Genomic DNA, 27,555 nt, shown 5'->3' with positions numbered 1-27,555 from the left:
ATAAGCTGACGATAACAGGCGACTCTCACAAAGTGAACTGTTTGAAATTATTTAACAAATTACCACATACTGCACTCGATACACCTTCCAATAATTTTAAAAGTAAACTGCACAAATGGTTAATAGACTATCCATAGTACAGTCGTACAGAGTTCTTGGATACTTGTAACACAGAAATTGCAGTACTATACAATTGATTAATGTAGCATAAATAATTTTTACTTGTAATGTAAACACTAACTAAAATAGTAACTTCTTATGTATCTTGACATCATTATAAAACCTATTTCACTACATGTGTTCAACAGCAAATAAAGACTCTGAATCTAATGTTAATTTCTACATCTCCATCTAAACTCTGCAAACCACCATGAGGTGCAAGGCAAAGGGTACATCCTATTGCACCAGTTATTAGTGTTTCATCCTGTTCCATTCATGTGTGGAGTGTGGGAAGAAAGATTGTTTGATGCCTCTGTGTGTGCAATAATTATTCTAATCTTATCCTCATAACCCCTGTGTGAGCAATACATAGGGGGTTGTAGTATATCCCTAGAGTAACCATTTAAAGCCAGTTCTTGAAACTTTGTTAATATATTTTCTCAGAATTGTTTATGCCTGTCTTCAAGAGTCTGCCAGTTATACTGTGCAGAATATTCAGTCAGATCTTGAAAAGATTTCAATGTGGTGCAGAGACTGGTAGCTTGCTCTAAATTTTCTGAAATATAAAATACTGCTCAATATCTCTGTGACTGTCCCAGGGATTAAACAGACCTGTGACAATTCATGCTCGCCTTCTCTGTATATGTTCACATCCCCTGCTAGTCCTATCTGGTAAGGATTTCCCTCATGTGAGCAGTAATCTAGGATAGATCACACTAGTGATTTGTAAGCAGTCTGTCACGTGAACTGATTGCATTTCCCCACTTCTCTGCCAATAAATCGAAGCTACCATCTGCTTTACCCATTACTGAACCCATATGATCATTCCATTCCATATACCTACAAAGTGTTACACCCAGGTTTTGTATCAGTTGGCCGATTCCAACAGTGACTTATTGATATTATAGTCACAGAATACTAAGCTTTTTTTTTTCATTTTGTGAAAAGCAGTATTTTATATTTCAGAAAATTTAGAGCAAGTTACCAGTCTCTGCACCACATTGAAATCTTTTCAAGATCTGACTGAATATTCTTGCAGCTTCTCTCAGATAAACTTCATTATAGATAACAGCATCATCTGCAAATAGCCTGATTTTACTATTACTGTCTGCAATATCATTATTATACAATATGAACAGCAGGGGTCTCAACACACTTCCCTGGAGCACATATGGTGATGACTCTCCATCCAAAATAACATTGTGTCCTCCCTACCAAATTTCACTTGATAGCCCATATGACTGTATTGTTGACAGTAAGCATAGTTGTGGTACTGAGTCAAGTACTTTTCAGAGATAAAGAAACACTGTATCTATCTGGTTGCGTTGATTCAAAGCTTTTAGTATGTCGTGAAAAAAGTGCAAGTTGGGTTTCAGGTGTATGATGTTTTCTGAATCCATTCTGGTTGGCATTGAAGAGGTCATTCTGTTCAAGATATCTCATTATGTTTGAGCTCAGAATATCTTCTAAGATTCTATTACAAATCAGTGTCAAGCATGTTGACAAGTAGTTTTGTGGATCTCTTCTACTACGCTTCATGTAGATGGGTGTGACAGGCGCCTTTTTCCAAGAACTCGGCATGGGTTTTTGTTCAAGGGATCTACTATATAGTTCGGGCTGACTCAGCCACAAATTCACTATAGAATCTAACAGGGATTCCATTGGGTCCTGGAGCTTTGTTCAGTTTTAATGACTTCAGTTGTCTCTAGACACCACTGATTGTAATACTTATTTCACTCAACTTTTCAGTGGTACGAAACTGGGGCAATTCTCCTGGGTCCTCCTTTGTAAAGAAACATTTGAAAACAGAGTTAAGCATTTCAGTTCTTTCTTTGTTACCCTCAGTTTCAGTTCCATACTACAAAAATTTCTTTGTGTTCTGTGAAAGGTAACTTGATAATATTCTGCTACGGTAGTCATTGAAGACATCATGCAATGCTCTCTTGACAGCCAAATACGTTTCATTCAGCATCTCTCTATCTGTATCCCTATACTTTGTTTTACTCCTACTACACAGTAATCTCTGTTTCTTTACAGTGACTGTATACTGTATAGGTTCCCTCCCATTATCAACTGTTGTATTGGGTGTATATCTATCCAGTGCATGGTCAACTATTCTTTTAAACTTGAGCCAGAGTTCCTCTACTTGCTCCAGAACTGTGCTGCAAGTTTCAAATTCCTTATTGCGATATGACATTACTGATTTTTTATGTAGTTTACTGAACATATATATATATCTTTCTGCTTGTTTTAGTTGTCCTTTATACTTTGTTAATCATTGTTGCCAAACTACATCATGGTCACTGACAACAGTTTTGATGTGGACATTCTCAAATACGTCAAATCTATTTATTGCCATTAGATCCAATATCTTTCAATCCTGAGTTGGGTTCCTAAGTATCTGTCACAGGTAGTTTTCAGAGAAGGTATTTAGTAAAGTTTCACTGGATGTCTTATCACACCCACCACTAACAAAACTGTAGTTTTCCCAATTAATTGTTGGATGATTGAAGTCTCCACCAGTTATTACTGTATGAGTGGATAACTTAATTACAAGTGAACTGAGGTTTTCTCTGAAGTTTTTGGTTACATCAGGAGATGAATATGGTGGACAATAGAAGGATCCAATTATCATCTTATGCCCACTCCTGATACTAAATCTTGCTCAAACAATCTCACATGCAGCTTCAGTTTCTATGTCCATGGATTGGAGTTTTTTGTCTACTGTGACAAATACACCACCACCCCATTTTCCGTTTGCCTTTCCTTTCAATATGCACTTAAATTTTCCCCAAAAATCTCACTCCTATCAATTTCAGTTTTCAACCAGCTTTCTGTACCTAGTATTATGTGAGCTTCACTGCTTTTTATGAATGTTTCAGTCTTTGGCACTTTTGTTGCAAAAGCTTCGGCAGTTTACCATTAGGATTTTAATACTCTCACCTGTGGGAGGCATTTATTTCGATCTTGCACTGATACTTCTGGGTTTCCTACAGTCTTCCCCTGCGGATCCAGGGGTTAGAATAGGCCCGAGGTATTCCTGCCTGTCGTACGAGGTGACTAAAAGGAGTCTCACACGTTTCGGCCTTTATGTGATGGTCTCCTGTAGGGTTTGACCTCCATTTTTCAAAATTTTCCCAAAGAGCGAGCCAGTTGGGGAAGGGTGCCTTACATGGTGCATAATGTCCATCATGCGCTGAGACCTCTCACATCCTTCATCGACGTGGATCTGTACTTCCACTCATTCTCCAGCTGTCGGGCGAGGTCAACCTCCTAGCTGCCTTTTCCTCCATCCTCTATGCAGTACCGCTTTCTGCGCTGTCGACGATAATGGACTTCTTAGCTCGTTTGCGCGTGATATCCAACACGGTAGCCAGTCCGTTGTGGGGCCGCCATGTACCCTGTTGGTTGTAGCCCCATGACCACATAGGGATCGCTCTTCTGACGTCCTACGTATGCCAAGGAGTAGATGCCTGTCACCCTGGGGCGTCAGGACTCGCGGCAATGACCAATCTGCCAGGTGGCCTTTGCTGTGGCTGGGTGGCGTCTGTGAAGAGGGCCCTTGGTTGGAGTGGGTAGTATCAGGGCGGATGACACGCTATGAAGTGTAGTACGTCATCTCTTGCTGGTGGTCAAACTCCAGCAGTCTCTAAGCAAGCAAGGTGTAACTTCAATGCTAAGAAATATGACCACAAATTGTCCCTCCCCCCCTCCCCCCCTGGCCACACCGTGGGAGAAATGCCAGGCTAAGGATGGCAGTGAAGCTAATTCACCCCGGTACCTTGTATGTACGAGAGTTGATGGGGAATCTTTCTTGTCAGTGTAACCTCAGTTTTTTGTAGAGTATTTAGAGGACAAGTTTGGGGAGATGGAGGGCTTGTCCAAAACGCGGTCAGGGTCTGTCTTGATCAAAATAGCATTCTCTGCCCAGTCATGGGCACTACTCGCTTGTGACAAGCTGGGGGATGTCCGTGTTTCCGTATCGCACCCCATAAAACCTCAGATATGCGGTCTGAAGATGAGCTGTGTGTTAATTTAGGGTGGTGAGGTGTCCATTTCGTCCGGCATGTCCACTGAGGTCCAAGGGATAATCAGGTTGCCACCAGTGCCTTTATCTTGGACTTCAAGGGTGACACATTACCTGAAGGTCAAGGTGATGGTCTACCGCTGTGACATAAAGCCATATATCCCTCCCCCGATGCGGTGCTTTAAGTGCTGGAAGTTCGGCCATATGTCTTCCCGCTGTACTTCCAGCATCACCTGTCGGGATGGTGGACGTCTGACACATCCCAATACTCCCTGTGTGCCACCTCCCATCTGTGTCAACTGCGGAGAGCACCATTCGCCTGGCTCGCCAAACTGCAGGTTTCTCCAGAAGGAACACAAGACCCTGGACCGACTGACCTACACTGAGGCTAAGAGAAAATATGAGAGGCTACATCCTGTGCATATGATGTCAAGCTACGCTGCTGCTACAACATTGGTTCTACCATCTTCCATTCTGCCGGGTACAGTTGGCTCTGAGCTGTCAGACTTCACCTGCCCTCTTGATGGTGGGGGCACTTCCCTCCCTGTTGTTACCGCACAACCTACTTCAGGAGCAACCCCCCCCCCCTCCCTCACACACACACACACACACACACACACACACACACACGCACACACACACACCTCAGCTGGAGAAGAGTAAGTCTTCTTCGGCTCCTCTCACCAGGAAGGGATCCCTTGGGTCACTGCCTTTCCAGGTTCCTACCAGTGGCAAAGCTGACACCAGCCAGTGGCTGAAGCAACCACAGCTAGCTGGTCATATGGCTTCACGGTCCTCCTCAGTCCCTGAGACTTAATCAATGAAGCCCTCCCAGCTGGACAAACCTAAGGAGCAGCGAGAGACCCCCAAGAACCGAACCACTGCGGTGGCACCCACACCACCACTACCTACAAGCTCTGTGTCTGAGGATGAGGTGGCGATTCTGGCATCCACTGAGGACCTAGATCTCGCTGGGCCCTCAGACACAATGGATGTCGATCGCACAGGTACTCATCTGGTGGCAGCAGGTAACCCTGAGGCATAGACTGCCTCATTGAGTGTTTCATGCCTCCCAGTCTCACAATCACGTAATCCTCCAGTGGAATTGCAGCAGTTTTTTCCACCACCTGGCTGACCTACAGCAACTGTTAAGCTTTACAGCTGATTTCTGCATTGTCTTCCAGGAACCTGGTTCCCGGCAATGCGGTCCCCTGCCCTCCATGACTATAACGGATATTGCGGGAACCGTAGCGACTATAATAGTGTCAGGTGGAGTTTGCGTCTGTCCTGAACTCAGTATATAGTGTACCTGTGCCTGTTCAAACCCCTCTTGAAGCTGTGGCTGTCAGGATAACTACAATGCAGGAAGCAAATGCAATGTATATCTTCGTACAGTTGGTGCATTATCCTTGAACGTATTGGGTGCTCTGATTGATCAACTCACTAAACCTTTCCTACTTTTGGGGAGATCTTAACGTGCATAACCCCTTGTGGGGTGGCACCATACTTACTGGCCGAGGTAGGAAGGTCGAAAATTTACTGTCATAACTTGACCTCTGCCTCTTAAATACAGGTGCCCCCACACATTTCAGCGTGGCAAATGGCACATATGTGGCCATTGATCTCTCAGTTTGCAGTTCTGGCTTTCTCCCATCTATCCATTGGAGAGCACATGACGGCCTGTGTGGTAGTGACCATTTCCCCATTTTCCTGCCACTCCCCCATCGTCGTGCCCACCGACGCCTACCCAGATGGGCTTTAAACAAGGCAGACTGGGAAGCCTTCACCTCTGCTGTCAACGCTGAAGCTTCCCCACATGGTGCTATTGATATTGTTGTTGAGCAGGTCACTGCAACAATCGTTTCTGCGGTGGAAAACGCGATCCCTCGATCTTTAGGGTGCCCCTGGCGAAAGACATTACCTTGGTGGTCAACGGAAGTCGCTGAGCCAATTAAAGAGCGTCAGCGAGCTCTACGGTGGCATAAATGGCACCCTTCCCTAGAGCATCCAATTGCCTTTAAGCAGCTCCTTGCCCGCATTCACTAGCATATAAAGCGACGGAAACAGGAGTGTTAGGAGAGGTATGTGTCACCATTGGGTGCCATACATCACCTTTCCAAGTCTGAACAAAGATCAGATGTCTCTGAGGGTACCAGACCCCAACGAGTGTCCCTGGCATTAACATTGATGGCATGTTATCTACCGATGCAAACGCTGTTACCAAGCACTTTGCTGAGCACTGTGCTCTAGCCTCTCTGTCAGAACTATCCTCCAGCCTTTCGCACTCTCAAACAGCGGATGGAAAGGGAAGTATTCTCGTTGACTACACGCCACAGTGAACCCTGTTACACCCCGTTTGAGTGGGAGTTACTCAGTACTCTTGCCCATTGCCCCGACACAGCTCCTGGGCTGGATCGGATCCACAGTCAGATGATTAAACATCTCTCATCTGACTACAAGCGACATCTCCATGTCATCTTCAACTGGATCTGGTGCAATGACGTCTTTCCATCACAATGGCTGGAGAGCACCATCATTCCAGTGCTCAAACCCGGTCAAAACCCGCTTGATGTGGATAGCTACATGCCCAATCAGCTCACCAACTTTCTTTGTAAGAAGCTGGAACATATGATGTTTCGGCGGTTACGTTGGGCCCCGGAGTCAAGTGGCCTACTGACGTCTTGTCGGGGCAGCATCTGTCAGGGTCACTCTACCACTGATAATCTTGTGTCCCTCGAGTCTGCCATCCGAACAGCCTTTTCCAGATGCCAACATCTGGTTGCCATCTTTTTTTGACTTACGTACGACAGGACCTGGCGACATCACGTCCTTGCCACATTGTACGAGTGGGGTCTCCAGGCCCTGCTACCAATTTTTATCCAAAACTTCCTGTCGCTCCGTACTTTCCGTGTCCAAGTCGGTGCCTCCAGTAGTTCCCCCTCTATTCAGGAGAATGGCTGTAGGGCCGTCAGTCTCACCTTCTGTGTATGCTGATGACTTCTGCATTTCATACTGCTCCTCCAGTACTGGTGTTGCTGAGCGGTGCTTACAGGGAGCCATTCACAAGGTGCAGTCGTAGACTCTAGACCACGGCTTCCAGTTTTCAGCCCCAAAGTCGTGCGTCGTGCATTTTTGTTGGCGTCGCACCGTTCATCCAGAACCAGAACTTTACCTTAATGGTGATCCACTCACTGTAGTGGAGACATATCGATTCTTAGGACTTGTTTTCGACACCCGACTGATTTGGCTACCTCACCTTCATCAGCTTAGGTGGAATTCTGGCAGCATCTCAATGCCCTCTGATGCCTGAGTAACACCAACTGGGGTGCTGATCGCTCTACGCTGCTGCAGCTCTACAGAGCCCTTGTTCAATCCTGCATTGACTATGGGAGTCTGCTGTAGGGTTCGGCGGTGCCCTCACCGTTGCGTCTACTCTACCCAGTGCCCCACTGTGGTGTTCGCCTAGCGATGGGAGCTTTTAGAACGAGTCCGATGACCAGTGTCCTGGTGGAAGCCGGAGTCCCTCCATTGCAGGTTAGGCGTGCACAACTGCTTTCCAGTTACGTTGCACACGTTCGTAGTTCTCCTGTGCATCCGACTTACCGTCTCCTTTTCCCTACCCTAGCGATTCATCTCGCATGTTGGTAGCCCAGGTCAGGGCTTACAAATCCGGTTCGCGTCCGGTCCCTTCTGTCTGAACTGGAGTCCTTCCCATTACCTCCTCTCCTTGAGGTCCATTCACGTACACCTCCACGGTGTACACCTATGCCACAGATTCTTCTGGACCTTTCTCATGCCCCTAAGGACTCAGTTAACCCTGTGGCTCTCCGCTATCACTTCCTCCCGATTCTCGACATGTACCGGGGCCACGAAGTGGTTTACACCGACAGCTCAACGGCTGATGGTCACGTAGGCTTTGTGTATGTTCATGGAGGACATATTGAACAGCATTCCTTGCCAGATGGCTGCTGTGTTTTCATTGCAGAGCTGGCAGCCATATCTCGTGCTCTTGAGTACATCCGCTCGTGCCCTGGCGAGTCATTTCTCCTGTATACTGACTCCTTGAGCAGCCTAACGAGCTATCGACCAGTGCTACCCTCGCCATCCTTTGGTAGCGTCCACTCGGGATTCCATCTATGCCCTGGAACTGTCCCATGGTTCATTGTTGTTTGTATGGACCCCGGGACACGTCGTAATCCCAGGCTACGAACTTGCCGACAGGCTATGTGGAAACTGTTTGTGGAGATGGCCATCTCTGAAACTGACCTGCATTCTGTCTTCTGTCGTTTAGTTTTCCGGCTTTGGGAGACGGAATGGCATAACAGTACACCAATTATGGATTGTCTCCTTCTCGATGTTTCGGGCTCCCTTTTTGTCAACGATTTTGCGATCTACTACAGCTTTCAACAGACAAGCCTTCTAGAACAACGTCATTGAGGAAGTCTCGGTCGCCTCCACTCGTGGAGCATTGAAACCGGCTTCCAATTTTCTCCCAGTGAGACTGTTTGTGTAAATTTTAGGCATCATATGGAGTCTTATCTGCCTTCCCTACATCTAGGCCCTGTTGCTCTTTCGTTTGCAGACATTGTCAAATTCTTGGGACTTTTGTTTGGCAGAAAATTGTGCTGGTCTTCACACATTTCATATCTTCCGGCTCGCTGTATGCGATCCGTCAACACCCTCCAGTTTTCTGAGTGTACCTCCTGGGCAGCAGACGGAATGGTCCTCGTCTGCCTATATCGCGCCTTAGTGCACTCAAAGTTGGACTATGGAAGCATAGTTTACTCCTCGACACGGCTGTCTATTCTTCGATGTCTAGACTCTGGCCACCACTGTGCATTGCGTCCAGCGTCTGGAGCTTTTTACACGAGCCCCATGGAGAGCCTTTACGCTGAGACTGCTGAACCTCCGCTGTCCAGTCGGCGATCTGTCCTCCTGAGTCATTACACTAGTCGTCAGTCTTTCATGCCTGCTCATCTGATCCGTGCCCTTTTTTTCAACGCCTCCTTGGATTTAGGATATGCAGGCCGCCCTTCGTCTCTACTACCAGCGGCAGTCCGTTTCCGTCAACTGCTACATTCACTTTCCTTCCAATTTTGTAAAACATTTTTTTGACAGATGGGGGTATGATGCCTCCTTGACTTCGCTGCTGGCCCCCCAATAGTTTATTGTCAGACATTTGCTGCTCTATGTGCACGAATGGAGGATGCCATATTTATTTACACTGACGGTGCCTAGGACATCTTTGCTGTCGCGAGTGCCTATTATTGGCGACACCCCTATTAGATTTCGGCTTCGCGACCAGTGTTTGGTTTGTACTGCGGAGCTTGACACTGTTCTCCAGGCTGTCCAATACATCCATTGTCATCAGTGGATACAGTATATTATATGCTCAGCTCTCTACTTAACGTCCAAGCTCTTTATCCTGTCCACCCTCTAGTCCACTGGATTCAGGACTGCCTCCATATGCTCCACTTGGGGGCATCTCTGTGGCATTCCTCTGGATCCCAGGGCATCTTAGTATACACAGAAACGAGGCAGCTGATATAGTGACAAAGGCTGCTGCCTCTCTTCCTCGGTTTCCTGTTCACATGGTTCCCGTTGCTGATCTGCGGAGATTTTTGTGTTGTTGTTGTTGCTCTTTTATGGCATGCACAGTAGTCTGCACTTCTGGATAATAAATTATGAGTCATAAAATCTCTTCCCTGTGCTTGTACCTGTTCCTTCTGGCCTCGTCGTCGGTTGGAGGTAATTTTAACTAAACCCCAGATTGGGCACTGTCTTTTTAGCCATTAACATCTTTTTCATGACAATCCTCCCCCACTTTGTCATCATTGCTCTCAATCATGCTCAGTGAGACACCTTTTACTTCAGTGGCCCTGTTTTAATCCACTATGCGCCTGTTTACAGCTGTCACCTAATAATCTTCCCTTTAAGCGGATGACGTGCTCAGCTGATCATGTCGTGCTTGTAAGTGTTAGTGAGATGACATCGGTCATTTGAAGCTCTTTTCGGGGAAAACAAACCCCCTTCAGTAGCACTTTTATAAGATTTCCTTCCGTTTTTAGTTTCTCCCCCCCTTGAGTTCACTCCCATTATTACTGATATAAATTTCTGTTTTTACCCTTCACAAGCCTCAGAATGGGTGCTTACGACCGTAGCAATTTTGTGCCTTAAAACCATAATTTAAAAAACTCCCTTGCTCGTCATTTGCCAGAACACGTAGTAAGTTATGCAACAACAATCTGCCTGATACCAGACTACCCAATTTACTTTACCTACTCCTGTCTCACCAAAAAAAAATTTATTAGTTTGTGATCGGTCCTCACCAGCTGCTTGGCAAAAGATTTTAAGTGCATGGTCAACTATAGCCTTGTTGGGATCCTTTAATCTGAACAGCTCCTTATCCTTTTCAGGAGATGACTCCACCATTGACAACCTAACTCTGGTGGAGGTGCTCAACGAGCATGTAGACCTGTCACCTAGTAGATGACCTGCGTTCTGGAGGTAGCCTGCAGTATTAGTTGCAAGTTGTCTTCCTGTTTTCTGAAATCCCTTCTCTCCCCATGTTCTTTATATGTATTGAATTGGTGACTAAAATCGTGTTGTTACACATAAAATGATGGTGTCCTTAAAGTTAGTCTTCAAAATGTAACAATTTGTAATAGCTTGTAGACAGTTTTGTAAACTAATGAGCCCCATTCAGTGCTTGTTTCTTGTGAATGACTCTTCAGTTTGTAGTTATTCTTCCAGTTGTGTGTGACAATAAGGAGGCTGAAGGAGTGGTTGTTGGAAACTAGATTTAAGTTTCTGTCAGAATAATTTGGTTTTATTTATTTTAACTGTGCTAGTGTTTTTAATCTTCCAGAATTTAGAGTGAAGCCCACAATTTCAGATTACCAGATTCATTTTTTATTAGAAATAGAACAACTTATCATATGTGAGGGATCAACCAAGTCCGTACTACTTTCGAGTGCATTACTCATAGGATCGAGGAGCAAACCAAGATATCTGCTCTACTTTTGTAGAGTCTTTGTGTCGTTCTGTGTGCATGTTGGATGAATATTCTATGAAGCCAAAAGACTATCATTTGTTGAAGTACTGAATGCAATGTACCATTAGGAAATTAGGCTGGCCAATTTTGTTTAAAGTAGTATTTACATTCTTGTTACCACTCCCTGCTCAGGCTTCACATCAGGTAGCAAGTCCTCATAGTGAAACAAGCATGCAAAATATGCTCTGTACTCTATACGTGTGCATTGTGGCTCTTTAGGGGTAATGCACAGATCTATCTTTCAGAAATGGGTGCAGTGAGTATTACAGTTTTACAAGAAGACGCAAGTAACTCCAAATTTTGGTCGTTTAGTAAGCTCAAATTGTTTCACTTCGAAAAATTAGCACAGCAAATACGAGTTTAAAGCTTTGAGATGAGCATCACAATTTTGTTATTTTATGTGCTGACTTGTATGTATTCATTATTTTCCAAGCCTGAATACACTTTCACAAACAAGTAATAGAAATAAACACATACAAAATAATACAACCAAACCAGAAACCTGATTTTGTCAGTATGTAGACACAAGGATAGTGTTCACTATATAGAAGATTGTTTTGGAACAGGTTTATTAAAGTTCCAACCTACAAGTTTGTGGCAGTCTTCAGTCACATAATTCATCCTCATCAAGGTGTCCCCATTCAACAAGATTTGTTTATCACCTTTATGTGCCTGACCTTAGTCATTTAAGGGTCTTCAAAGTGAGGTTCGAAATGGGAAAGCCAGCAATAGGACCTACCTAAGCTCCAGTAATGGATCTGTTGTTAGTTCTTACCAGAGTTCTAGAAGATTCCTTCCTCGATGTAAGTCTGGACAGTAGTCCTCGACAACTGCACAGCGTATGATTTAGATCAGTAGTTTGCTTTCTCCATTTGACATGTATTGTGATGGCCCTCTTTACATATGGTAGAGTAATTGATAAAGTGAGGTAAATTTTATGCAGTTGGAATTGGTCACAAACACCTTGGCACAATACAACCAATGGCATTAACAGTAAAATATACTTATTTGACAAGGGTAGAATTTCTTATTGACAGATGCTGTACATTTGGCAGCTGTTAAATGGAGTACTCTGATGGAGACGGAGATGATGCAGTGTTGTGCACATTTTCAGGTTCTATTTAGTTTTCGTGTGATCACCATCTCGGTTCTCACATTTTGTAGTGCTTCTAAAACTGGGGCACTGAGGAATGCTGTCAGATCAGAAACAGGGAACATTAGGAACTAAATTAACAACCCACAAATGATGAAGGCCACACAGTTGTGATTTGGTAAGACTAATGTTTATTCAGAAAGCAAACTAATAGCGAAAGTGGCCATATTTAGAGTTACTGTTACATTCGAGCGCATATCCATTGGACACTGTTCGATCATTCACAATCTCATCCTGATTTAAAAGTCGAACATCCCACCTCATTAACTATGCAAAGAGTTGGAGTTCACACTAGGTGTGCGGCTGCTCACCGCTCAGAGACTAAGTCCCACGATACCACACAAAGTGAAATTTTCTAAGTCGTTTCACTTCCTAGCTGCCTAAAGACCGACTGTCCGCATTCGCGTCTCAATCCGAACTGTGCCCTTTGGTGTCTCGGCCAGAACTGCCCTCTGCCTGTCTCCGAACGCGTTTCCCGCTTGCCGAACATCTTCGCTCAACTGACTAGCGCAGTTCCCTTTCCTGAAACCATCCATCTGATTGTCTACAGCTAATTGTACATTACTTTACATTTTAACATATTTAAATAATCAAAGCTTGACCACTTTCACATTGTAAATAAAGTAACAATAATATCCATTACATAATAAACATTAAAATCTTTTACATAAAACCAATACAATTTCCTCCTTAACTTTGAAAGACGGCCAGTAGCCTTGCACTAATGTGCTTTCTGATAAATAAATAAAGAACAAAAGTAACTATTATGTACTAAACTTTACGACGAATATTCTATTACCTAAAGATTCAATAAGGTGTCATGCTGTCATCGTTCAATGTGTTATGTGTGGAGGAAATGATGATCTGATGCTGAACTGAAAATACTAATAATTTAAATTTACTATATCTTTTAAACAAATGAAGTTACAGAGTTGATATTTACAACATTTGTCATTTTAATGATGCTCTTCTGTATGAAATGTTGATCATTAAGATCGACTAAAGCGTTCAGATTTTAGCAATCGTGTCTTTGTTACAAAACTTTTGTACTTCACTTTAACAGTAAATCCTAAACTCATATAGATATGATCAATATTCAGTTTTATTGGGATCACCGTGAAAATTTATGAAGGATGGTAGATTAAAATAACTGTGGCTTAATTTCCAGAATTACTACAGAATCAAATAGTTTTTATAAATGTTTCCCTTTATGGCCAATCTTATTTCCGCCACATTTAACACTGCTATGTCTCCTCGGCCACAAAAGGCTTCTACTGGGTTTCCCTATGATGTAGGTTCTCGTCTGTCTCACTCACACACTACAGCGCTTGGACCTCAATAGACAGTAGACGCCTGTGAGTTTCCCCATCTCGTGGTGAATCTGCACCCTTTGTCGCACGCGGTCTTGGACGACGGGGTTCGTTTCACAATTCCTGTAGGCTAACTCTCTCGGCTATATGCTTAAATGAGAGTGAAATGCTTGTTAACTCACAAAGTGTCACTGGAGGTATGGGGCAAGAAGCTGTGAATGGAGAAAACAGTTCTGCTATGGTTTTCCTCATTAAGGCTAGAAAAACTGAAACCACAGTCACCCACCTTGGTACTGTGTGTAGTTCGCTCATCGTATTTTTCTGATACAGAGTGAAGGTCCACATGTTTCTTGTGTATGTAAAATATATCGGTATGACGTATGTGAGAGGGTATGTTGTTGTATTCTGACACGAGGATAGTGGGGATCTGCCCTTTCTTAGCTGATTGGAGAAAAAGTGATATGTCTTTTACAATTTTGTGTTCTGTCTTGTCTCGAGCTCAGATTTCTGGAATGGAAATTGTAATGTTTTGAAAAGTGGCTTGATCATTCATCACTTGATGTGTGACCTGCCTGTTACATGAAGGGCTTATTTCAATAGTGGTACAAGTCCATTTTTGTTCATTCTGAGATACAGAGTCTTAAAGTTAAATGAGCACTGAAAAATCTGCAGTTGAGGTACTAGAAATATTCAAGTATACGGCTTGTAGCTAGTATTGAACCGTTCTTTCTTTTTGTTTTGATCATCAATTTCAGCAGCATTATTGGCAGAAAAGTGGAGGTAATAGAGCTGTACCACTATTGACATGAAATAAATGGAACATTGTATGAAAACCTGTTAATGTGTCACTTTCATTAGTGTTAGGGCAATGTTCATGTTCCTGTTTTGCCCACCACACGTGTCACTGTATGCAACTACTTGTTTTTGAGAAGTGACACACTTTTCAATATGTTTCAATACACAGATAACAATTTCCTGTGAAACCCTTGATCCAGATGTTTTATCCCAAAAATACATATCAATTTTGCCATCAGTTAAATTGTGGCAACCAAAATTATGCACGTACATGTTTTTCGTAGTACGATATCGATGTTGTCAGTTTACGAAATGCAAGTGCTTTTTGCAGGTCAAAGGTAAACACGGACACCTGGGAATCTGCCTCTTCACTACATGCTGTCTGTAGCGATTGCTGTTCTTACAGCTTCAGCCCTCCTAAGGTGAAGCTCCTTTTCAGTATGAAGCTTTCTTTTTTCTTCTGCATTGGCAGGAGTGTCCATTTCAAAGCTCAGTTTGTCACAAAAAGAGCAAGTGTCTTTACTTGGTGGTCGAAATGACAAGTTGAAGTGTTTGTTAAAGATTTTTCAATGTATGCGATCCACCATGATTTCTTTATTCTGAGATATGTATTAATCTTTGTACAAATCGTACATTTTGGCCACACACAGCTCAGAATTTAAAAACTTTTTGTGTGGATTATCCTTCTTTGCATAATGGCTCTCGGAAACTGAAAAGCTTTTGATGTGTTCCCTTACATCATTGATCAGACCTTTCGATACAGAGAATTTGTTCTGATGTTTGCCCCTTCCATCAAGGTTAGGTGTACCTTCTTCCTTGCTTTTTGTTAAAAGCCTAGAGATTCGTCGATTAGAAATTTCAAAAGTATTCGAGAAAAACTTCTTGCATACTATTGCACAGTTTTTGTTCACATGTAATGGATATTCATAAATACAGCTTTTCTGAGAACCAGAGCCATCTCTTGGTTGTCAGCGGTAACTGAATGATACGTGCATAGACCATTCAGATAACTATTTTGGTGATTAATATCACCCATAGTCCAGAAATTATCAAATAACATTAAGGTGGACACCCTTATTTTCCATTGTTATTGACACTTGCATATTCCTTTTCTGGAACAAAATGTGTATAATTCCTTTTACCTGCAATCATTTGAAAATATGGATCATCAATTGTATCACAGTCACTTGATAATTCTCCTGAATCCATCATCTTCACAAGAAATAGCAACATGCTGCAATGCACAAAAGCACATGGACTTGTACCACTACTGTAATAAATTCCTGCTTGCTTTCTATAATGCACAGCTGCAGAACGAAGCTGGAGCTGTCCCACAATGCAAATAAATTAAAAACGACTTGTGTGAGTTTGTACGCGAGGATAACTCCATTTCGTGTGTGTGTGTGTGTGTGTGTGTGTGTGTGTGTGTGTGTGTGTGTGTGTGTTTATATTTGTATTATATGAATATGTTTTACATTTCTTTAGTGGATAATCTTAACACACACATGGTGTATTGGATTACAAGTTCTGGCCTAGTGCGGGATGGTGCAAGGTAGTGCTGCAGGGATCGTGTCATTGACGAGCTGACAGAAGCAGGTATTAACTAAATGTGAGGTGACCCGAGTTCAGTTAACTAGGTGCGGTGCATCTCAGATCACCAGGATGGCCGATTGACGTATTAGAAACCAGAAAAGGCAGTGTGGTGCAGGGCTACCGTATCAAAATAGCGACGGCTAGTGAAGCATCTTGGTCTTTTCTCCTGCCAATATAAATCATGTTTTGCAAAGTGATGTTCTCCCAAGACTCAAATCAAACAGTTACAAAGTGCTCTTCAGGCACTTGTGCTTTTTCCCATGGCGCACTCATTAATTCTTCTGTTGTATACTGTCCTGCCAATGAAGTGTGTTACTACAAACCAGTGGCCTGCCTGCACTAAGTCTCCTTATTGCCACTTTCAGCATCCCTTAAACAAATTCCTACAGAAACGTGCCGATCAGTATTTGTGTTCGGTTGCGACATGCCTCTGTCAGTGTGGAAGTTCTTGCTACGACAGCCAGGTTCCCACTGACCCGCGTCTCTAGTTTTATCCGTTCTGTAATAGTGCTGTCACTCTCATAGGAGAATGAACAGCTTAGGCCTCGAATGTAGAGATCCGCCCGGCTTTATTCCGACTGACAGCTAATGGGAGATTCCTCTTCTTGTAGGAGGGGTACGCTTTCCTGTCCGACACTGCTTCCGTTAATTGAATCGACAAAATGCCAGCGGAATTACATGGCATCATATCGTATGCAAATAGTCACCTGTATTTCAGATCACACCAAAAGGCGTTTCTGTTGCAGTAGCTCAGAACTGCTACATACTGGAGTTGCAAATTGGAGGCTGAGACAGTTTTAAATAAGCAGTACAGAAGACTTCACGATGATGCACATGTGCTGGAGAGGATCATTCATTATAATTGTATCGCACAATAAATAGAGTAACTCTGCAGAGCGAGTCTAGTGAACTAATTTTCTCGATGATACAGATGAGCGATATGGTGCTGCCTTCACTGATTTGGTAGTCCCTGCTGATCAGGATGAACGCCTTGGGGTCCAGCACGAGGAGATTGAAAAGTGTGATGTAGGTCCGAGACCAGTTGCCACCTACCATATAAATTGGTGAAGAGGATTTGCAAATAATATGGTGAAAAAATGCAAAGAGCTACCGGAACTGTGATTGATATGGCTGTGTTAGCCAAGACGAAAATGGATGGAAGGCTATCGTGTGTGTGTGTGTGTGTGTGTGTGTGTGTGTGTGTGTGTGTGTGTGTGTTTTTCTACTAATGGAAAGTTTTAACCTTTTTTATTTTTTCAACTACATTTATCTCTGTATTCTAATAAGGGCAGAAGAAATTGTGATCTCAAACACCCTAAACCCTATCACCACCACCACCACCACCACCATTTTTGCGTATGATTATCTAACTCTGGACTCCACACATGTGCTTCTGTCACAGCAGCATGCACCGTAGAAACCAAAGTGTCATGGTGGAATTCATCAGTGTCCCAGAGGCTGATAATTTTGTCCCATTCAGATCTGCAAACATATTGATATGCAGCCCTTACCGCACTTGCAACTTTATCTGTCAGTTCTTCACTGTCTGAGGGTAACACTGATCTTTACTGTCGCACAGGAGAGGTTTACATCTTTGCCATCCCTCGATTGTTCCTGGTGCACTGTTCTACAAGCCTTCTTGTTGCGATTCGTTTGCTCCATAAATTGTTGGCTCATTTCATTCTTGGTTCAGTAAATTTATTCTGATACTTGTCAGTTTGCCTGTGAAATGCTGGTATTATTAGTGTTAGAATGAGTAATGAATCCAGTAAAATAAATCATTTCAATTAATAATTTTCTCTGCTATTATTTTTTTATTGCAGGCGTTCAGAATCTCAGTTCTCCAAGAACACCTGCTGGCAGAGTGCGTCCTGCGAAGGTGGGTTGGTTGATGTGTGTAAGCTATGGTTTTGTTCACTAATAGCATTGTATCTAATCCGTTAAAAAAATTAAATTACAGGAAAGCCCACCCGGTTCTTCGGGGTCGAAAAAGGTATTGTAACACATTCCACTATTAACAATACCTGAAGGAATCCTTGATATTGATGTCAACTATTTGTTACAGAAGTTCAAGAGAATCATGAATGGTGGTGACAGTTCTGATGACTCAGATGTGGAGCAGGACAGTGTAAACTCTTCAGAAAATTCTTACAAGAAGGACAGTGCTAGTGAAATAAAGGTATTTCATTTTTCTTTCGGAACATTTATTCTGCACAGTACACAATTCACCAAAATTTTTAACTTCTCTTAGGGCATTCGGGAATACATGGTTACTTTAAGTAAGTCATCTGTTCTGCGCCAGCCTGTTTCTTTACATGCTTTTGGTTTCAGTTGGCAGTGGACTCAGCCCTCGATGGATATAAGGTATGCATTCCAAAAATTTGCCTTTTCAAAAGTATCTCAGATTGTTCACAATTATTGTACTGTTTATGTTCTGATTGTAGAGGAATGGTAACAGCGATCTAAGAGAAGCTACGTCTGATAGTGGAAAAGAAGCGAAAGAGGAAAATATTTCACTTCCACAAGCAAGCAAGCAATCAGCAGTTGGAGAAGACAAGGTAAGAGTGCTTACTGAGGTATTTATGATAATATATTTTTATTTTAGATTATTATAGATTATAGGACCAAGTGAGGTTGTGTAGGAGTTAACAATTGGATTCATGTTGCACACTGAGAGATATTGATTTCATCATTTGTCTGTCCAGCAATGAATGCATGCAATGTTCAGAGGGAGTAATTCTGTGCAGAGGAAATAGTCCCATTTCCAAGGGCAGTAGAGTACAAAAATTCTTATATTTTGCACCTGTACCCCCACATTTACCATTATATCCATTGCAAGACCAAATTTTTGGAGTTTTGGTAGCTGATGTGTTATTTTATATTGCTCTAATTGATGCATATTCCACTTGAAGAATAGAACAACTGGTTCTAATCAATACTAGACATATCAAAAGCAAATGTACTCAGCAAAACTGGCAGATTCATTCTTACCTGAAGTAATTTTCATATTATCTCCAAATTCGCTTGTATTCAGATGCAACATCACACTGGTTGACACCATATTATCACCAAATATAACACCAATAATGGAGATGTTTCGAAGTTAAAACAATCAATACTTAACTGTGACAACTGATAAAGAGATAGTGACACTGATCTTTGAACATACGGTGTACAACAGACAAATTCTTGTACCATTACCTCCATTTGGTTTAAAGGAAGGGTATGAAATTATGTTTTCCATTTATGAAGTTAACATTTGATGTAGTTGCTTGAGGAAAATATCAGTATCATGTAGTTATTTTTCATGTTGTTATGCTGATACCATACTGGTGTGGGATGTTGCCCTCTGTCAGCAGTGAGTATAGAATGCCTGAGCTATGTCCCCAAACTATAGAATTATCCCAGTATCTTTACTGAGCTGCATAAAGTTCTTTAGGGTGTCAAAATTCCAACCATGCACCCTGGAACACTTGTGTCCTTTAGAAGTCATCTAGCAGTTACATATGGACTGTGTGGTTACTCAGTTTCTTGTATAGTTTTCCATCTGCCTAAGTGCTTAATCATCTACAGGCTTTCCAATGAAAGTACACAGCAGACTAGCATGAGAAGCATATCAAGTACACGCTCTTCTACCTCCAAAAGTTAATTGAGGATGTATTATTCTGCACAGGAACAAGACATATGGAAATCATTGTAATACAATGGCAGATGCTGCGGACAAGTGGCAAGCGGGCCTGCAGGGAATTTGCTGTGATCGAATGTACCACCCTCTCATATTAAGCAGTGTTGTTGTGGAGAACGGTGCATGTGATGGGTGGGAAATGCAGTGGCTGGAAGTGACTCACAATAAGGTGGATTGATAAATACAACTTCCCAATTGTTGTGCACCTCATTCCAATCTGTGGAAGTGAGAAGAGGGGCCAGTTCATTATTCACGCTATTTTTAGCAACAATTTTTAAAATCGTATTGCATCATTTGATCTAATTACACAGTATGTCAAACATAAAAGCAGCCCCACTCGGTAAGCAACACTTTGTGATCTTATTGTATTCCGCTTGCCCAACATTCACTTCTTGTGATGCGTTTGATTGTCAGTTGTTACTGGAAGTGCTGTGAATGTCTTCTTGTCATTCTTATAGTTCTTGTAGTACATCTGTATTTTATATCAAAGTAGAGCTCCAGTCATGTAGCAGTTTGTGTTCTCCAGCAGCAGCACCTGTTTCTACATAGTGTTTAGCTTTTATTCATTTGTTTCTGTGAATAAATGAGTAGTACTTCTGTATTGATGTGTCAACTAGTAACCATTAACTTTTTTCAAGTGTTTTTGTATTTTTAGAGTATTTATATTGGGTGGGTTGACTGTTGAAGAGAGAAAGGCAGTGACAGCATATCAGAAGTACTTGGATTGCAGCCAGTGTCTACTTGCTTAAGTGGTAGATTTGAATGCAGTTGAAAGATGGATAGGGTCTGTACCTGTTGTTTATAGATGCTGGAGGAAACTGGCCACTTACTTTGTTGACTATGGTCAACAGACTTTGTGTTGCTGCCATGGGCTACCTCTAGCATCAATTGTGATCCGTGATGTCGCATCACCTTCCTCTAGCATCAACTGTGATCCTTGATGTTGCATCGCCTTCAGGAAGGCTTGACTTCATTGGTCCACATTTTGAGTGCATATGTTGAACTGTGACAGCTGTCGTAAACTGTCTGCTGGGAGTGAGGACAGTCATCCTGGAAGGACTGTCCTAGTGTAGAGTGTGGGTTTGGTGGTCTCTGGCAGCTCTAATGTTAAGGAAATAACAGGAAGGTGGCAAGGAAGGCCAGTATACATTCTCTATGCCCCATGGAATGGGGAGTCTCATCTGAGATGTGAATGAAGCCCTGTAGGCGGCTATTGAGCACACGAGGTGCAACCGGTTGCAAATCATGCTTGCTGCCTGGATTCAGAGGCTAGCCTCAGTTCCTGGCTGCTTTGGTGAAACCGGCTGGCTTTGCTCGCACGGTGAAAGCCGAGCTACCATTTTGCAGCATCATACTGGGAACCGGTTGTGGACCTATGGTTTGAAGCTGAGTGGAAGACACTTCCACAGGCAATACTGTGACAGTCTTAGATGTAGATCTCTGTACTTTCACTATTGGGTGGAGTATTGTAGCCTCCCCCTTTTAATACGACAAATGTCGACTAAACGTAGGTGGCAGCTAAAAGTATAACAATTGATTTAATAAAGATAGTTTTCCGAGAGCTCAAAATGTTTGGAGATGCTGAGTGACCATTTTCAACATGTGTGGTTGTTTTTAAATTGTTCTTACTTTTAAAAGTATTTTATAATTTTAAATGAAAAGCCAACAATATGAATTAGGAGAGATTGCTACTCACCAAAAGGAGAAGGGACTGAGTAGCAGATAGGCATATTTAAAAGTAAGCTATTGGCTATTATTAAGTCATTGGACAGAGTCTTCCGTCAGATGTGGAAACACACTTTAACACGCTACCTCGTGGGACCCACCTTTTTTTGGCGAGTTCGTGCTTGGCTACCACTGGGCACCAGCCTTTACAGCACCTCTGCCCTTCCATGCTACATGTCTATCCTTCTGCTATTCTTTCTCCCTTTCCTTGGGGAACACGTCCGGGATATTTTTGGGAATGTGTTCAGAGGTTTTGATACTTAATAGCCTGACATCAGTACAGCCCCTCATCTGCTCTTTTTTTATTTCTTTCTTCATTCTGCATCTCCTACCTTCCTCCATTTAAGCATTTGAGGTTCCTCTATGTTTTTTCTTCCTCCTTTTGTTTTCCTGAAGGCCGGCCCACGTGTTTGATGCGTAACAAGTGACTGGGTAACCCGTAATTCCCAGTCATGGGTTGACAAGTAGGATTCACACGTACTCGCTGGTACCCCTGGTACATGTCAGGCCAAGGGAGGGGTGATTGTGTGATCTGTTACCTTCCCAAATTGCCAAGTGGTCCCTCTGTCAGGAGTTAAAGAGATGTGACCTGAGGTGTGAACACTCAACCAAGGTGGGTGAGCTCCCCATCTGAGGGGACGGGCGAGAGGGGGGCTCAGTTGGAAGGAACCAATCTCCAAGTCGGACTACATCTACTAAAAGCAAACCAAATGAGACTAAAGATTTCAAGAATCTCCCAGCTGCACCTCGATTCCTCATGGTATCACATACTGAAGGAGGTCAGTCCTATTCTATGGTTAATCTGTTTATTATTAGCTAGATTGCGTATCGGGCACTGTCTTTCTAGCCATCGCCATTTGTTAAGTTTTTAACCACTCACTTTCTCATTTGTGTGTGCCATCTTAGGTACCGGCCTTTTTAGCGAATGACATCTGGGCTGTCGATCATATTTTACTTTTTATCTGTCATAGCAATATGACGAAGGACATTTAATCTTTAGTTCGGGACCTCTGTCTCTCCATGGCGTATTTTATAGACCTTTCTCCATGTTCCTGTTTTTAGCTGTCTTCTCTTCCGTTCATTTGTATTAACTTGTAGTCATTTATAACTCCTCTCTTTGTCTTTGCATTCTAAAGTTTTGACATGAGTGTGTGTGACCCTAGTTGTTTTTGCAACCTATAAAACAAAAACATACAGACCATCCTTGATATGTACATTAGCACGTGGGCAGTGTGCAAGTTTCCCAGATTGGAGTGAATCCACTGTCATATGACTAGTAAGGACAAGCACATTCCTTGTAGCTACTGCCCATTTCGCTCAATAGCTGTGTTTGCGAGGTGATGGAATGTAAAATTGTTAAGGCTTTCGTGGCCACTTGTTGACAAACTGCCTATTGGCTTCTGTCTCGGGTTCTTCGGCCGACATTCATCTAATGATTTTTCTGACGTTTCGCCAGCACGAGTGGCTGGCATTGTCAAAGCTTCACCCTCCATTGTCGGTAGTTCACCACCAGCAATGGAGGGTGAAGCTTTGACAATGCCAGCCACTCGTGCTGGCGAAACATCAGAAAAATCATTAGATGAACGTCGGCCGAAGAACCCGGGACAGAAGCCGATAGGCAGTTTGTCGTGATGGAATGTACGGTTCGTGACCGGCTGGTATGGTGGCTGGAGTCTCGTAATTTATTAACTACTGCCCAGTGTGGACTTAGAGCGCACTGTTCTGGAGTTGACCACCTAGTCACTTTCTCAGCCAGTGTTATGAATGCTTTTATGTGGAAATACCAGACTGTGGCTCTGTTTTTCGATTTGGAAAAAGCTTACAGGACTTGCTGTAGGACTGGTATCCTCCGTACTCTCTCCATGCGGGGCTTCCGACGTAGCTTGGAATTTTTAAAAGAATTTTCAAGGTACGTGTGGGTTCTGCTTTGTTGGACACCTTTATACAGGAAAATGGGGTGCCTCAGGGCTCCGTCCTGAGTGTCATCCTCTGGGCTATAGCCATTAACTCTATTATGGCCCGTCTCCGGCTGGTCATCTCCGGTTCCCTTTTTGTCGACAATTTTCCGATCTATTGCAGTTCTCCATAGACTTGTCTCCTTGAGTGAGTGGCGTCTTCACTGAGGTCTCAATCCTTTTTACTCTTGGAACATTGACAGTGGCAGAATGAGATTTTCACTCTGCAGCAGAGTGTGAGCTGATATGAAACTTCCTGGCAGATTAAAACTGTGTGCCGGACTGAGACTCGAACTCGGGACCTATGCCTTTCGCGGGCAAGTGCTCTACCAACTGAGCTACCCAAGCACGACTCAAGCCCCGTCCCCACAGCTTTACTTCTGCCAGTACTTTGTATCCTATCTTCCAAACTTAACAGAAGCTCTTCTGCGAACCTTGCAGAACTAGCACTCCTGAAAGAAAGGATATTGCGGAGACATGGCTGAGCCACAGCCTGGGGGATGGAAGGTAGGAGACGAGGTACTGGCAGAAGTAAAGCTGTGGGGACGGGGTATGAGTCGTACTTGGGTAGCTCAGTTGGTAGAGCACTTGCCCGCGAAACGCAAAGGTCCCGAGTTCGAGTCTCGGTTTGGCACACAGTTTTAATCTGCCAGGAAATTTCATTGACAGTGGCGTTCGCTTTTCCACTGACAAAACCGTTTGTATGAATTTCTGGCAGTGCACTGGCTTTCTTCCGCCGTCTTTACATCTTGGGCCTGTTGGTCTTCCATTCGCTGAAGCTATGAAATTCCTGGCACTCATGCTTGGTAGAAAACTCTTCTTGTTCCTCTCACATGTCTTACCTGGTCGTCCGCTGCACTCGGTCCCTCAGTATCCTACATGTCCTAAGCGGTACATCATCCTCCACCTGTGCCTATTCCTCGTTCGTTTGAAACTACAAGTGTGTTTCATTTATGCATTTGGACGTCCATCCATCTTAAGCTATCTTAATATAATCCGGCATTGTGAAATCTGTTTGGCCGCTGGGGCCTGTTATGCTAGCCCGGTTGAGATGTTTATGATGTTTGTGATGTTTATGTGAGTTCCTGGTCACGTCGATCTGACAGGAAATGTGGCTGCTGATGCTGGTGCCAATGCTGCAGTTCTCATACCTTCCCCTGCTTGCTACTCCTTTCCTTTGGGTGAGTTCCATGTTGCTCTCTGTCAGCAGGTTGTTTTTTCCAATAGATGTGGAGCCCCTCCACGCCCACACTGGCATGATGGCCAGCACAAAAGGTGTACTGCTATCTCTGCATAAGGGTTGGTTTTCACTAAAGTGAGGTGTCGCAGGATGTAGGTACTGCAATGTTTGCATACGTCTGGTTAACGTTAACCATTAATACGTGCTCGTCTGGATTTGGTTTGGTTGAAAGTTTAATAGAGGGTAGCAGTTTGAAGGGCAGAGGAAAAAAGTGCCAAGGCAAGAGCCGAGGGAGAAAAACCTCTGCGATAGTTGGGTCGGGTTGTAAAAGCAGTAGCAGTTTTCTTGCTGCCTGCAACAGGTTTTGCAAGGGTAGGCTTTGTTACTAGTGTGTATCACGCAAGTCGATACCTTTTTTCACTGTGCGGTGGTGGTACTCGGCAGCTGCCGTGGGGTGCCGGTGTAGATTTCTCGGTCAGTGTCAAAATACCTGTAATAGTTACGTTCATCATTGTTTCGTGTCCGATAGGACATATATCGGATTCACAGTGTAGGGTAGTGTTGACGGTTTGTTTGTGTGTCAGTGTGTGAGCTTGTCGGTTTCCCTTCTGTAGCTTGTTCGTCGGCTTTAATAGCAACTGGCATATCCAGTCAATGTTGCTGATATGCAGGGGCTTGCTGATGTCGCTTGTGGACGTAAGAGGTGCATTCAAGTTCTAAGGCCTCTGATTTTTTTTCTAATGAACTACTCACCCAAAATCGATGAAACTGGCATTACTTCTCAGTGTAATCGCCCTGCAGACGTACACATTTTTCACAACGCTAACGCCATGATTCCATGGCAGCGGCGAAGGCTTCTTTAGGAGTCTGTTTTGACCACTGGAAAATCGCTGAGGCAATAGCAGCATGGCTGGTGAATGTGCGGCCACGGAGAGCGTCTTTCATTGTTGGAAAAAGCCAAAAGTCACTAGGAGCCAGGTCAGGTGAGTAGGGAGCATGAGGAATCACTTCAAAGTTGTTATCACGAAGAAACTGTTGCGTAACTTTAGCTCGATGTGCGGGTGCATTGTCTTGGTGAAACAGCACACGCACAGCCCTTCCCGGATGTTTTTGTTGCAGTGCAGGAAGGAATTTGTTCTTCAAAAAATTTTCATAGGATGCACCTGTTACCGTAGTGCCCTTTGGAACGCAATGGGTAAGGATTACGCCCTCGCTGTCACAGAACATGGACACCATCATTTTTTCAGCACTGGCGGTTACCCGAAATTTTTTTGGTGGCGGTGAATCTGTGTGCTTCCATTGAGCTGACTGGTGCTTTGTTTCTGGATTGAAAAATGGCATCCACGTCTCATCCATTGTCACAACCGACGAAAAGAAAGTCCCATTCATGCTGTCGTTGCGTGTCAACATCGCTTGGCAACATGCCACACGGGCAGCCATGTGGTCGTCCGTCAGTATTCGTGGCACCCACCTGGACGACACTTTTCGCATTTTCAGGTCGTCATGCAGGATTGTGTGCACAGAACCCACAGAAATGCCAACTCTGGAGGCGATCTGTTCAACAATCATTCGGCGATCCCCCAAAACAATTCTCTCCACTTTCTCAATCATGTCGTCAGACCGGCTTGTGCGAGCCCGAGGTTTTTTCGGTTTGTTGTCACACAATGTTCTGCCTTCATTAAACTGTCGCACCCACAAACGCACTTTCGACATATCCATAACTCCATCACCACATATCTCCTTCAACTGTCGATGAATTTAAATTGGTTTCACACCACGCAAATGCAGAAAACGAATGATTGCACGTTGTTCAAGTAAGGAAAACGTAGCCATTTTAAGTATTTAAAACAGTTCTCATTCTCGCCGCTGGCGGTAAAATTCCATCTGCCGTACAGTGCTGCCATCCCCGGGATGTATTGACAATGAACGCGACCTCATTTTAAAACAATGCGCATGTTTCTATCTCTTTCCAGTCCGGAGAAAAAAAATCGGAGGCCTTAGAACTTGAATGCACCTCGTATGTTAGCTTGCCACAGGTGGCTATGCCCTAGCTCGTAGAGTCTTTGGCCACTTATGCTTCCACCTATGGTCGTGATTGTGGTGGTGGTGTCACTTTGGCATCACCACTTGTGTTCTCTTTACAGTAACAAGCTTTGGGGATTGAAAACCTGCCACACAATCATTTTAGCTAGGTTGCTTATTGGGCACCGTCTATTTAACCATCACCATTTGTTAAGTGGTAATCCACCACCACTTTGTGCTCACTGTCAGCAGTCCGGTGTATGTTTGGCATTGGAGTTATCGACCATCTTAGCAAAGATAAACGAGCTGTCAAACACGTTTCACATGTTTGCCATCTTAGCAGAGATGCACAAGCTGTCAACCACGTTTCACATGTTTGCCATCTTAGCAGAGATGCACAAGCTGTCAACCACGTTTTTTCTTTTATCCATCATAGCCATATGGTGAAGGATGTTTCATCTTTGATTTGGCAACTCTGTTGTCTATGTGGCATATTTTTTGGACCTTTCTCCAAGGGGAACCCCTGTTCATAGCACTCTTGCTTTCGGTCAATTGGGCTTAACATATAGTTGCTTTTAATTTCTTTTACTTCTTTATATTCTAAGGTTATGACTTTTGGGTGCTTGTGACATCAGTTGTTTTTGCATCCTTAAAAAATTAGTAAGAAGGGTGGGTATTTAACTTGGCACTTCCTGTGCGCTCTGTTGCGGTGGGGATGGCAATGATATCGTGTGACCTGGTTTTCCCTCACAGCCAGCTCTCGTAGTGACTTCAGATTTTCAACTTCTCCTTTCAGAGACTCTTTCGTACTGGATCGGCACCTGAATACTCGTTGTTACATTGTACCTTGGCCTCCTTAAAACGTTTTGCTTTGTCAGTATTATGATGGTACTTCTC

The 27,555-nt window shown here is 43.4% G+C and overlaps 1 protein-coding gene across 1 annotated transcript in view; it reads left to right on the top strand.

The window, feature by feature from the left end:
• Window positions 1–27,555, top strand: part of LOC126092089 (DNA mismatch repair protein Msh6) — a 325,870-nt gene that overhangs the window by 69,242 nt on the left and 229,073 nt on the right. Inside the window, exons 4-8 of the mRNA XM_049907512.1 lie at window positions 17,915–17,970; window positions 18,052–18,084; window positions 18,157–18,270; window positions 18,423–18,455; window positions 18,536–18,649. Coding sequence (XP_049763469.1) covers window positions 17,915–17,970; window positions 18,052–18,084; window positions 18,157–18,270; window positions 18,423–18,455; window positions 18,536–18,649 — 350 coding nt within the window. The remainder of the gene's footprint in view (window positions 1–17,914; window positions 17,971–18,051; window positions 18,085–18,156; window positions 18,271–18,422; window positions 18,456–18,535; window positions 18,650–27,555) is intronic.

This window comes from Schistocerca cancellata, chromosome 7 (genome assembly GCF_023864275.1).
Source record: "Schistocerca cancellata isolate TAMUIC-IGC-003103 chromosome 7, iqSchCanc2.1, whole genome shotgun sequence".
NCBI classification, from domain to species: domain Eukaryota; kingdom Metazoa; phylum Arthropoda; class Insecta; order Orthoptera; family Acrididae; genus Schistocerca; species Schistocerca cancellata.
Note: the sequence above shows the minus strand (reverse complement) of the source record. Positions and strands in the feature narration are given on the sequence as shown.